Source organism: Nasonia vitripennis, chromosome 3 (assembly GCF_009193385.2).
Source record: "Nasonia vitripennis strain AsymCx chromosome 3, Nvit_psr_1.1, whole genome shotgun sequence".
In the NCBI taxonomy this organism is placed as follows: Eukaryota; Metazoa; Arthropoda; class Insecta; order Hymenoptera; family Pteromalidae; genus Nasonia; species Nasonia vitripennis.
In genome coordinates, this window is record NC_045759.1 from 20,742,979 (window position 1) to 20,757,021 (window position 14,043).

General features: G+C 47.5%; 1 protein-coding gene across 4 annotated transcripts in view; it reads left to right on the forward strand.

The window, feature by feature from the left end:
- LOC100115398 (follistatin-related protein 5) overlaps positions 1 to 14,043 on the forward strand; it is a 156,077-nt gene that overhangs the window by 14,019 nt on the left and 128,015 nt on the right. For 3 of the 4 annotated variants that reach the window (XM_031927797.2, XM_031927799.2, XM_031927798.2), the window contains exon 2: positions 8,606 to 8,631. The exons of the other annotated variant lie outside the window; for it this stretch is intronic. In XM_031927797.2, coding sequence (XP_031783657.1) covers positions 8,629 to 8,631 — 3 coding nt within the window. In that variant the 5' untranslated portion in view covers positions 8,606 to 8,628. The remainder of the gene's footprint in view (positions 1 to 8,605; positions 8,632 to 14,043) is intronic. 4 annotated transcript variants of the gene reach the window in all.

Consider the following 14,043-nt stretch of genomic DNA (forward strand, 5'->3'; position numbering starts at 1 on the left):
CAGTCCGTATAAATCCGGCGCCGGCAGTCGTCGTCGTCGGTCCCTAGTGACTGCTATACCTCCCATTGTACTATACGCCTATACACTATGCGCGTCGCGATGCAAATCGATAGCGCTGCCGTCGCGCACTGCGTGTATGTACTCACGCGATATGTTTTTTTTTGCGCTCGCGTGCAAAAGACCAATTGCTGCGTACGAGGAAAGAGGAGCAGGTTCTTCGGTAAAAAAGGAGCGATATTCGGTGGATTGAGATGACTACAGGGATTGTCAATTGTCGCGCGTGGTCCTGAACGTTTTCCGTCTGGCGATGCGACGCTTATATGCGGGGAATTCGATGGGGCGGTTTTTGAGTGGACGTGTTTGAATGTCGATTGATTTTCTTTGTAGTCGACGAGATACGATGTCTGTGATACTGATGAGATTTTTTTTTCTGTTTCAGGTGAGTACGGTTTTATCCTGTCCCATTGATTTTTTATGCAGTGGTATACGTAAGTAGAACGCCTCGCGAATGCAAATGAATTTTTTAAATGTTTCTTTCTCTTCGCTTGGTATCGCAAAAATCGATGCAGACGATGTCGAAAACAGTCGGCATGGATAAAATCGTAAAAATACCAGAGTTGCAGTGACTTTATGCTTCGTAAAAGATGATACGAATATTCCCACTGAATTTTAAAACTCTCCTCTCTCCAGAATATCACCATATGCACAGACTCGAACCCCATTACTCCCACTAGAGATTCCGTCACTTGTGTTCACCTCTACGAACGAAAAAGTCCCCTTGCGACTAAAAAAAAGAAAAGAACCCGAGGGCTGAACCGCTGTTCTCATCGTCTGTATTAACCCTGCCTCTCCCCCGGAATAATGCATCCCCGTTTAGAAGACAGGCTCTCCTCTGCATTCGCACCCGCCTACAGTCTCTTCCTCTCTCTATTCGGACGGCCACAGACGCATATCGATCTCCTGGCGGGGGAGAGTGCGGATGCGAAGAGAGGCTGCGCCGCGCCGCTGCAGATTTAACGAAGGGATATGTACGCGCGCAATCGTCGTCTCGATAGCCCCTGGGGTAGCGCGTAGCTGTAGGATCGAGCGATGAGTCAACCTCTTTGCCGGCGGGGATGCGACATTGTGCGTTCGTTCGAGGGACGGATGTGTACACGCATGCGGAGGGAGAGCTTTACGCGCCGCGCGTCCGCGAAAAATTGCGCGCGCACTGAGTAATTAAGCCGTAATTGCGTTTCTTATTTGCGGAGGGCTGTTTGTGCAGCATAGAGAGAGGGGAGGAAGTTTTTTTCTTCACGCGACGCCCCTGCTTATTATCCTGGCGACTGTTTTGGATTTTCTCCGAGTTTAATTATACAGCGGGGGAAGCTTTTGATATCCGCTGATTGACGTTGGGAAATCTTTGCGTAACAGCGATAGCGTGAAATTATGAACACGACCGCGAGTGAACTTTGACTCGATGAATCTGCTGTACTCGGGACCGTTTGTTTATTACCCCGGGCTCAAGGAATACGAATCAAGTTATAAGCGAGCCGTCGCGCTGGGATTAAATATTCAACGCTAAATGTTTCAGTATTAAAACTCGCAGAAACCAAGTTTTACCTCCGGCAAATGACTTAATAAGTAACTCGGATGTTTTCCTCGCTGCTTGTCAATTGCAAAGCTACAAGAGCGCTGGCTCAAACTTCCGCTGCTTCCGAAAAAATTCGAGAAAAAAAAATCAACAAAACGAAAGTCGAAAGTTTGCTGTTGCGGACTATAAATAAATTTGAAGTTCTGACCGAGTTCGCGCGCGCCGTAAATACGTATGACGCTGGCATACAGTTGATCAAGGAGTTATCAATAAAAATATCATCGTCCTCAGCACGATCTACTTCCAGCTCGGCAATGAGAACGAAATCGTTGTATCTATAGATTTTAATTATTTTTACACTCGGCTGTAATCGCAGCCGTTGACTCTGTTATTATATTTTCGAGATGCCGTGCAAACGAGCATTTCGCCGACTCGAAAGTTATACACGCGTGTATTATTAAGCGGGCGGGGAGGGGGGCTGTATGTGTGTGTGTATATAGTTAAACTTGCGAAGCAGCAACGGCGGCAGTAATAGCAGAGAGCGTCTTATTGCGCGCCACTCTGGGGCGTCGCGTTATCTCGGATTTGTTAATTAAGACTAGCCACTGCTTAATTAACGGCTGCCAAGGTAAGCAAGCGGCAGAAACGCCTGACAAGTTAATTCGCCTTTTAAAATTAACTCCCAGCGCCCGAGTAACTTCTCTTTTCTCTCTGCACTGATGTACACCCTGGAATTATTAATATACTCGAGATTCATGATCTTCTCGAATTTCCCTTCGGATATATAACCGTCCGGGATGTTTAAATAATCGGGTCTAATTTTCATAACAAAGTTTATACGCGTTATCATCGTCACCCCCGGAATATTCGGTAAACTCGTCCTCTCCTCTCCTTAGCCCAATAAAGTTCTCAGAGCCGCAGAGATCGATCCGCTCGAAAATAAAAGCGACTCGTCGAAAGAGCGAATTTGAGGTGTCAATTATTGACAATAAAGAGCTCGACGCCTAGAGAGGCGCGAAGATAAAGCGCGAAAAGCAATCGATGCGCTGCAGCCGAAGCCGCTGAATTGTTGATCCGTGGAAGAGCGGAAATAGAAAGGAAGCCGCGATCGATCCCGCGGGCTTAATTTAAACGTTTCTCGCGCGCGGTTGTAGAATATCCTTCGAGAGCTTCTTCTTTTTTTTCATCTTCGTCGCATACAAATTGGCACCGACTGTTATTTACGAGTGACTAATTGCCGCTGTTTCGAGAGATATCACCGATGAAATACAATCCTAATCTTGGTTATTACCCAGATGTAGCCGTGTGCATAATTACCGCTATCGTGTCGCTCTCTCGCTGGCCTATAACGGAGAAATGGTTTAGGCGGGCGAAACCTCAATGCATACACTCAGAGATACTCGTACACCTGTGCGCGCATGCCGGCATATTGTGGCAACGGCTCTGTCTTCATTGGATCCATCTATTCACATGATCCTCTTTGCTTTCCCCCCGAGCTGTTCTACATTCCCTCTACAGCGCGTGTTTACCCTGTCCATCGTTGTTCTCACTTGTTGGCGGAGTCGCGCAGAGACTGAGCGCTGCACTGTTCTCTTGTTGTCATCATCGCTCGCGCGTCGTATTGTCGTGCGAAAGCGAGCCTTTGTCTCCGGTTTCTTCGACGCTGATCGAGCTGCACGCGCTTGCGAATTCGAATTTACCGCCAGAGCTTTGAATTAATTAATATTCGAAATATTCTTTCTCGTATATAGTACACACACACACACACACACACACACACACGCGCGCGCACGTACGATGAAATCTCGGACAATAACGTTCCCCGCTTTGCGCTCCTTCCCCTTTGTGCACCCCGGCAAGTATTTGATTTTCGCGGGGATGGAAGCTCGAAAGACTAGGAGAGAAACGAATATGAATTCGTTAGCAGTATACGTACACTCGTCGTGTAATGCGGCCTGGCATTATTAAATTCCGAAAGGGTCAGCGACAGACGGAAGAAAAGGGGGGAGAAGGTAGCGCGTTTTTCGCGTCAATCCCATTTGCTTGTACATACTTTTTTGCGCCTCCTGGGATTTATTAGGGGAGCTGGTTTTTAATATGTATATTGGAGGGTGGATCTACTGCGGGGTGGTAAAAGCAAAGCGCCTCCTCCTCGGTATATAGCTCGTAAAGCGTATATTACAGTTCGGGGAATATACAGTGAATCGATACACGTGCACGCGGAATTATTATCGCCTTGAGTAGTAGTTGCCATCGAGAATATGATGTACGCGGCTCTTCTAAAAATATAAATTATCTTGGTGTATTATTACCTACAGAACAAAATACGCGATTCCCCCGAAAAAGAAAAAACTTTCAGATCCGCCTCCGCTCGAGCTCGTCAATTGCGGTTTCCCGTACGGAACGCGGCATCGAATTCCCGAAATGCTTGCGCGTCTTGAGCACAAGAACGTCGAGCCGATCCTAGTCTCTCTCTCTCTCAAGGGCACCGAGGCAAATTAAGAGAGAGCGAAAGGGGAGAAATTTCTCTCTCGCGCAGTATGGAATGCCGGGTTCATTTGCAAATGCCGAGAGGGGTGGGATAAACGAGAAAAGTCGCGGCATTGTTTGCCGAGTGGAAGCTCTCCGACGTCGCTGATGCTTATTCCTGTTTGTTGATTAACCGACTCTCCCGCGCTCTGGGAAGACGAGAGTCTTAATCGCTTTTCGGGAATTAACAGCGGGAAGTTTTGCTGTTTTGTTCTAACGATTTGCCCGCTATGATCTTTGCACAGAGGGGATTGTTGTAGCCCATCAGGAGTTTGAGAGAACGGCACGATGGCTCTGCTTAACGCGAGTTCGGACAAAACAGTTCGCCCGAAACTTTGAAAGATCAAGCTTTTAATCGACGATCAAACAATTTTAAATAGAACTTCATAGCAGCTCTGATTTTTCGTGTATACACGAGAGAGAAAGTGCTCGCGCGTATTTATGACGCCTTGCAGTAGAGCCGCAAGAAAATATCAAGAAAAAGGTCATTTTACAGCGCCTATACACGCCTGCCTGCGTCGCGAGCGCTTGTTTTTCATTTTACGGTCAGCCGCCAGGAATTTAATATAGCTCGGAAGATAGGAGGCGCGAGGTTATATGATCCTGAGGCGTCGAGTCGGAGAGGCCGCCGACGATATCCAGGTTAAATCTTTTTCTCCGCGCGTACGCGGGGGATTCACGCCGTGTTTTCGAGTTCGCGATGCGCGGAATGCGCCTAGTTTTAAATTGAAAATAAAGGTGGGAAAAATAATGCCGCGAGCTTGTAGATCTTTTTGCTGCTGCGTCGTTGCTTCATCATTTAAAAAAAAAAATTACACTCCAGCAGCATTTCTTAGCGAACTCTTGATCCTCGCCTAAATTAAACTCGTTCCGGCGGAATAACACCGGGATAATACAAGTCCGTTGTGCACCGTCTCTCTCGACGCGAGAAGAAAGACACAGCAGTGGAAAAAAGCTCGAACTTGGCGTCATAATTTAAAAGTCTCTCACAAAAGAGGGAAACTTTCACGCGATGAATGGGCCGCGCGGCATAGCAATCCTTGGATCGAATGACGAAAAAGTAAGGGCGCGCGATAATCTGCGCGGATTAAATTCGTAATCCCGAGTCGCACACATACCATTGTACTTTGAGCGGATTTTTCGCGCAGATTCGGGTGCGATAAAATTGAAAAGGGGAGCGTCGCCCCTCGCTCTTTTTTTAATTAAGCCGCGAAACACTAGGCCCCCTCGACGCGTTTTGTCCAAAAAGCGCGAAACGCCGCGAGTGAGTTATTCGTGGCGGGAAATTTGAAAACTGTTACGATATTGTGCTCGAGGAGAAATATCCGAAGAAGCTCAATTAGCCAAGGGTATTGGCTGTATCTTCAATTCGGATGCGTCATTAGGATTGTTTAATTACACTGCCGTGGCAAATTGGAATAGTTTGTAAGTACACGCGATGTAATCTGACCACAATATACTGACGACTAAAACCGCCGCGCGCACACATGCCGCTAACGTATTTCACCGGCGCTACAAGATCATTTCACCAGCGCGCGCGTTCCTCCTTTAATTACGGTCCGACCGCATTACTCTATTAATTATTCCAGCTTCCTGTGCAATTTCCACCAGACGACAGGGTCCACTCGTTCGAAGAAACGCGAAAAGTAAATCATCGCCGAGTTCGGTGTATACGATACACGGAAAAAAAACTCGACATCGACAAATCTCCTAAGCCGATCCACAGTCCCGGTATAGCGCAACGATACCCCGGACGCGCGTATATCTCCCGGCAAGATCGTCGAAACGCGCGAGCGACGCGATAGCGTATACACAGGCGCGCATCTCGCTGCGTAGGCAGCCGATAAATTTCTCGAGTCTACCGCGCGGGTCGCAACGTCAGCATGCATTGTATCGCGCGCGCGCGCGCGGCCTATACGCTAATTACCCCCATCAATCAGCCAACTTTTCCGAGCTTCCACTTCGAAGATTCAGTTGTTATTCTCGAGATGCCTTTGAGAGCTCGCTGTATACTACATAGCTATATATAGGTAGGGGTAGTATAGAGCGTTGCGGCTGAAATTGGCCAATGTCGGACAATCAGCGGTCAATATTGACAATGCCTCGCGAGACTAGCCATTGTTGTCTCGCTGGCAGCGGTCGTTTTCAACAATGCCCAATCAACCGATCCGTCGACCTCGCGCTCGATGCCTAATAAATGTGCAAATGCGTTCGCGTCAACTATTTAACGTTAATTTCGCCGTTGACACACAAGGCAGTAGAAATACATTTTGGAGGAGTTCTATATGTATATGCGTGTAATTTCGCTCGCGTGTACGTTTTCGAGCGAGAAAACGGCTGAAAGCGAGTCTGACCACAGCTCTGCTTATTCTACTTATCCCTTCGCACTATGTTTCAACGTCAACGTATTTTTCAGTTATTTTCCGCGGAGTAATTTTCTCGAGCGGAACCTTACCGCGTGCCCGGTCTTGCGGTGATATGGAGCAGCGCATTAAACCAGCATCATTATTGCGCACCGCGTATGTTGGAAGTAATTTTAATTAAAATTCTGGGGAGGGGGGGGGGGCAATTGCCCAAAAGCCTCTTATTCACGCTCGGCGTGCTTTGGAACTCGGAAAATTCATTTCTCAAAAATATCGCGTTATTAAAGCGTATTTTCATATCAGCTTTCCTTTCATACATTTGTTTATATTCCGCCGGCAGAGCAGCGGCGCAGTCTTCTTTCCAGCCGCGAAATTTCATATGTTTGGCGCGGCCCTCGACGAATCCCACAGCCGCGCTAAGAGATTTACATTTTTCGGCATTAATAAAAGTTCACAGAAAGCCGTACCTTCAGCAGGTTTCGACGAGGAAAAAAAATTTCGTCTTCAAAAGCCATATCACGACTGTTTTTTTGTTTTCGCGACGTCGCGGATTATGCAAACAGCCGCGGCCGAGGGATAAAAAACACTCGAGAGGGTCTCCGTCGTATTTCGCTAATATCCTTTTTTTTCGCTCTTTACGACTGGCTCGAAAAAATACGCATCGCTGCGCGCTGTTAAAGTTAACGTGTACCTGCGCGTGTACCGGCAGGTGTTGATTTTGCCATACGAAAACTGTTGTGGCAAGTGAGTTGATTTTGTGGAAAGGGAGGGTTTACGGTTTATCAGAAGTCGTTGCAGCCGGAGTAAACCTCGAAAATTGGAAAACGAGCTTTGAACTTCGTTTGAAACAAACTTTCAGGTGGATGAAAGCAAAGCGTAGAAAATCGCATTAACATTCCAATTGACAAACGCTCGATTTTCGCCCTATTTAGCCTATTGAAACATTCGAATTCCCAGCAAACACCAAACGAATCCAATAAACATCTCGAGAAAGCCAGCCGCACTGTAGGCGTTCTTATAGCTCGATCAGCTGTACATACCCATACACGTGCGTGTACTACAGCGGAGCATACATTATTAGCCCGCTCGTTTCGCTATTCACGTGCTCGCGCGGCATAAACCCTCGGCATGTATACAGGTGAAAACGAGCCGGGCGCTCTAGTCCCGTATCGCATAAACAAACCGGGCGAATATAAATTCCAACGCGTGCGCGCATGAATTCGCTTCTGCGATTCGCGGCAGCGACGGTGGCGAAAAAAAATTCAAAAAGAGAGGGCTCCTCTGCACGAGACGGGCCAGAAGTGCGCGATAAATTGCATTTACGACCGCGACTGCCGCCTTGTGGCGTGGGTTTCGAGAAACGACTCGGTTATGGTTTTTTGGTGGCAGCAGAGGGATGTGTGCGTTTGATGTTGATGAAGCTGCGCAGATATCGGGATTATCATTCGTTTGACGATGCGCGGTGTATAATTGGCGATTGTCAAGCGTCGGGACTCGTTACCCCGGAAGAGTATTGAATATCGCGAGTTGATGCAATATAATGTTTGCGATTGGTGTGGAAGCAGTAGCGGCGTTTTCAAAGCCAGCACGTAATATCAATAATGAAAATAAAGCCCGTCGCATCGAATCACGCGTGCTTTTAATATTCATCGAGTGCGGCGCCGTTTTCTTTTATTTTCCAAACACACGCCCATCCATAACGCTGCGTCCAAAATATTCATGCCGCGCGGCTGTTTTATGTTTGATTGATTGAGAATTTATGCAGTGTGCAGTGCGCCTCTGGAAAAAGACTCCGGAGAGATTTTCATAGCCCAGGGTGAAATCGCTTTGCGATTATAATTCTCGAATTTCTCGTGCGTTCCATCATCCAAGATCCACTTCGGCTACGACAATGGGCTTCGTTTCTCGCGGCTCTATTTTCTCGGCTGCGGGGAGGTAATAGTCGTCGCGAAGTGCCTGCACCCGAGATTCATTAAAACGTCAAAGCTTAGAGAGAAGGGGCAGAAAGAGTGTACCGGTACTAATTAAGATCCAGTCGGTGTGTGATTTTTTGAGATCACACAGGGAGAGCTCGGCAATGATCTCTCTGGCACTCTTTTCATTTGTTTCAGTGTACTCATTTATTTCTCTTCTGTTCTAGATACCGCAGGAGGATCTCGTTCAATGGTGAGTCTCTCCTGTTTTTATATCGCAAGCAATAAAGCTACATCCCAAAATCAAATAACCATCGCGTTATTTCCTCGTTTCCCGGCCTTATTGCCCCCGAAAATCAAGACCCGGAGCACCTCCCCGTCACGAGAGGAGCGAAATAAAGGTCCCCCCTTGAAGCGTAGGCAATAACGCGCCTCCAGCTCTTTCTTCTCAAAAATCGAAAGCAAAGCAGCGTCGCTCAGCCCATGAGCGATAGCCGCGAATTTGCAAAGCGTCTCGTCGCGCGTGGAAAATGAAAATCAGAGACCTTGCGCGCGACGACCTCTCCTCGGCCATAACCTTAAATCTCGGGTAGGGTATGTGCCTGCTACGACGACGCTGTAACGGCGCCTCCTCCTCCTCCCCCGCGTTATATTAGGTTATATTTCAAGTGTAGCGAGGAGAGAGGACGACAACGTGGCTGAAGAGGCCAGGGTAAAGCGTCCGATAGATTTAGCGCCTGCATTTTCGCCCAGGCTGCATTATACCTTGCTTTATTTCGAGGCAAGGGGGGAGGGATGCCGGAGAGAGGTTTATATTGGTTTTATTTTGCCGAGAGAGCCTGCTTTTTTTCGGGGCCGTGGTAATGGCTCGAGAGCCGGAATCGTGATTTGTTGAGATTGGATTATGCGGGAGGTTGAATTTAAGGAGGTTCCGCGCCCCGGTATTAGCACTTAAAGCTGATCGTAAAAAAAGAGAGCGCGAGGAAATCGTATTCCAGCGTGTTACTGTTACTGCGATGATATTTGCGTATAATAAGCGTGTATCAATTCATCGCGTGTGTAATAAACGCATTTCCGATATCGCGATGAAATCGAAACACACGTATACAGTATACGTTGTCGATATCAAACAACGCAACGGAATAAATATCATTAGTATATTATGTTATACGAGGCGCGGAACGAACGCACTGGCTTAATTAATAATTCTCATCAGCTATCATTGCGAAATCGACGCGCGCGATACGCCTCTGCGAAATTACACGACCACGATCATCCCGCTCAAGATATCGCTCTTTCTCGTACACATCGCACAATACAGAGAGCCGAGAGGCCAAACTTCGCAATATTCTCGCCGCGGCGTCAGAGGCTCAATGCAGATCCCATTTGCACCCTCGCGTACATCAGAACGATTATGGGCCGAGGTCGCGCAGCCTTCGCCTTCGCAGAGAGAGAGAGAGGGAGAGAGAGAGAGAGAGAGAGAGAGAGAGAGAGAGAGAGAGAGAGAGAGAGAGAGAGAGAGACTAGTAGCTAAGGGCCGATTCATGAAACTCCAACCGCGATTTTGCGGCGGAGGCCGTCTAATCGCATTAGCATTAGTTACGCAACCTGCGGCTTAGCCTCCGGACGGTAAACGCTGCCGCTGCTTCTCAGGTATAGGTATGTACTGCGGCGTCGATTGATCGACCCGATTGGAAACATCCGATGGTGGCTTCTGGTTGTCAATCCATTTTTCCCCTTTCATCTCGGTAATTTAAAACCGCGCGCGGGAAGCTCTCGTATCCAGTTCCGAGAATAGAAAATGAGAGGAGACGGAGATAAGAAAGGGGATGTTTCCCGCGCGCGGGCGCGTGAACTGCAGCGGCTCTTCCGGACGCTTTAAGGATTAACAAATTAAAGGCGAAGCGCCGTCGGACGTTCTCTTATCATGGGCCGGCACTTCAAGCGAGATAATCCGAGCTTTAATCCGGGGCTCGGGTTCCTCTCGTCGCTGCTTAAACGCGAGACACTTTTAAATTTCTGCGTCTTTTGCATGGCTTCCCGGGAGTGCATAGGATTGTCGTATCGCCTGCGGATTCTGATCGTTTCGGAGATTTGAATGGGATTTCGCGAACGATATGACACGTCGTGCGTATAGACTCGCGGCATATTCGAGCGCGTTATTTGTTTGCTTGCGATTTGATGAGCACATTCCTGCCTCCAAATGATATAGATTCCGTCGTAATTTCAAATAAACGGCCGATCGTTCGAAACCGTTATAGGTGTTCATATAGAAAGGAAAATAGCCAAGGTTCTCGGCAAAATTCTAGGAAGAAGAAAACGGCAGCCAATTTCGAATTCCGCTCGTTCGTAGTAAAACAAATACAGTCGGAAAAGTCTCGAAACGTTTTCGAGTTTCGAAGCAGGGCGCACGGCACACTATATACTTCGAAGAAATGTTTTATGGATAGACGATCGCTCCGGCCCGATAAATCTAATGCTCGTCAGTGCAGCGGCGACAGGCTGCGCCTATTTTATTCGGCAGCTGTTGTGTTCTTGGCAAGGCTTTTATCCAGATGCTTCGTCTTGAAACAATTGTATCTCTCGAGAGTGGCGCTTGAATTAAAAAAATTCGTTTTTACCAGAACTGGAAAACGAGGCAGCGTGCACAATTGCGCTTTTACCGCCTTCTAAACTTCAAAGCGATTTCCTAGAATATTTGTAAGCTATCTCGATGATAATCCCGCTGAAAGCCGTCGCAATCGTTTCCAAGATCATCGCAGCCATACTATAGCCTCGCAGTAGATCAACTTCCGCTTAGGTCAGACATTCGAAACTTTTCAATCGGCCACAAACCTCGAAATTTACACCCTAGAATTAAGCGTCTCCTCTGCAGCAACAACGATTCCGTCGCGAGAGCATCTATAGAAAGCACGACGTTCGCTTTGTGTCCCCGACGCTCATCGCAGAATTTTCATAGCACGCGCGCCGTAGTCGTGGCATACGATTCTCCGTGGGCACGTCGAGCCAAAGTGGCGCAACGGGGGAAAATCGTCATATCCTGCATATACACGGGGACACTTTTATGCGACGGCAGTAAACGTCTCTTGGATAACGACGCTGCGCAGCTCTGAAACTTTGACTTGTGTGTCTCGCGCGCGTCTCCGCATTATTTTTCTCCGGCGTGCGAGCCCGTTGTTTTTTTAATAGGCGGGGACGCGACAGTAGCAAGAACTCGTGTTATTGGGGGCTGAACTTATGGTTTTGGAAAATGCAAGGGAATGTTTTCGAAGCAGCTACTTTATTCTCCTCGGCTACGTCGGGAGAAACGCTGAAACGCAAGTTAGCCGTCGTTATTTTGAATAACAGAATATATTCCACGTTAAAATATAAAACCTCTGCATTTTTCATTTCTAAAACCATGCATTATTTAAAGCTCGCCGTGGAAAAACAAAGCGAGAATCACACACGAAATAAAAAAAAACGTATAAGCCGGAACGAATTTTTTTCATTCTCACGCACTGTACTCCTCGGCACGCGCGCATATAACATGCATCGAAGCGTTCGCTCGCGCGCGCGCAAGTATATGTCGAGTATTTCAATGGGAGTACTGGACGAATGAAATGGCGCGTAAAGCTTTTAGCCGGACGAGATCGCCGAGCGTTGTACGTCAATTCGCTCTCTCTCTCTCTCTCTCTCTCTCTCTCTCTCTCTCTCTCTCTCTCTCTCTCTCTCTCTCTCTCTCTCTCTCTTCCCCTCTCGGTGTATACACGTTATACGGATCTGCGCAGCGCCGTACTCGTGTACTTTCAAATCTTGTGTATAGCAAACTCAATCGACAGAGGAACGATTTTTCCATGTTTCTCGCGAGAGAGAACGGAGGTTAAATGATTATTCTCGGCTATCGTATTTTTAGAGAAGATCGATGCAAACGACACGGAAATACCTTGGCGCTGTACGAGCGTTCATAACGGGAGAGTGAGAAAGAAGAATTATAACAGTGCTAAAAATTTGCGCTGTCCCTCGTCGCCGAAGAAAATCAATAGAGCCGCAGTAGCGCGACAGAGGCAAAAATAACCAAACTAGCGGCCTCGCACGTACACAAATAAGGACGAATAAAAATTTCCTTCGTTTATTTTTCCCGGACGACACTTTTCATCGCGCGCACTCGTAGAAAAATGCCGCGCGCTGATAATTTTTTTCCTCCCCCGAGGAAAGGCACTGCGGCGGCTCATTGTTGCGGTCGTCGCTCTCGGCCGAGAGATTCGTTAAATACGAGGGTTATTTATCTTTTTCCTCGAAGTATGCGCCGAGAGCAAGATATTTTTTTTATTTTTACGGAGTTTCCTCTGCCTTATCGAGACGAAGGACTGCGCGCAACTGTTGTTGGGGAAACTCAGCAGCGGCGGAAGAGAGAGAGAGAGAGAGAGAGAGAATCGAAGATTTTACTCCGGTTGTGTCGCGAGCGAAATTTCCGTAAAATTTTTAGAAACTCTCGAGGTGGGATGGCTCTTGTTTTATCTCGCTCCTGGACTCGTGGATCGATGCGAAATAAAAGTTCTGGTGGAAAATCTTTGCAAGATAAAGTACACGCACCACGCTCGGGTTCCATCGCTGTTGTTATACTTCGTTCATCGCTGCGCCGAGTAAATATTAACGTTAATAACAACCGCGAATGATAATCCAGCCGAGCAACGTTAAAAATTCCCCGAATAATCCGCATAGAACCATATTTACAGTCGGCTGTACATCGCGCCATTATTTATCTTTCATTAACCATATCCGGCTCTCGTAACTTTTGCGCCGATTTTCACTCCATTTTACGCGTGTTTCCCGTGATGAAAACAGAAACAAAAAATATTTTTGTGATTTATTAAACGTTCGCGGGAAATTCGAAACGTATACGCGTGTAATTAAAACGAGGCGCAGAGGCCTGAGGAATGTCGCTCGATAAATCTCCCGACAGTGCGAGAGAGCTGCCGGACATTTATACGCGCGGATACAAATGATTTAGCCGGACGGAAGTGCGCGTCGAGTTCGCTGCTGGAAGAATTCGAGTGGCTTTTTGTCTATTTCACTTTGCTGCTTTCGCCTCGCTGTCTTTCTCGTTCGGACGGATGCGGATAAAGTTTATTCCGCGAATTCGACGCGCGGGGCTACTGGAAAAAAGTTAATTAAAGCTGCCGGCAAAGCCCGGGATATAATTAACTTTCTTTTTTTTCACTCTACTTATCTCGTTGTTTACGTCCCGCCGAAAAGCAGATTTACCCATAGCGATAAGGCTGATGCTCAATAGGCAATTTCTCAATTCCAGAATCAATTTGGCCGTCCGCATCCATACGACGGCGAATATCGCGAATACACATATATCCCTAGAGCAGCAACGGCGTTTATATCCACATCTCGGCATCCAATCTTCCCTTCGATTACCCGACAGATATACATCGGCTCTACTCTCGCGCGTATACAGATCGTATTCGATTCTCGTCGGACTGCGTCACGTCCGCGGCTATTAGTCACTGTGCTCTCTCACGACCATCAGCCACATGCAGAGTCGAACACGCTTCGCTGCTGCACGTAATTTCGGTCAGTCTCTTTCTCTTCCTTATCTCTCGCGACTCTACTTTATTCAATCTTTCTGCCGTCGCAGCGACTTTTTCGCGTATATAAAGCTTCGGCTCTAAGT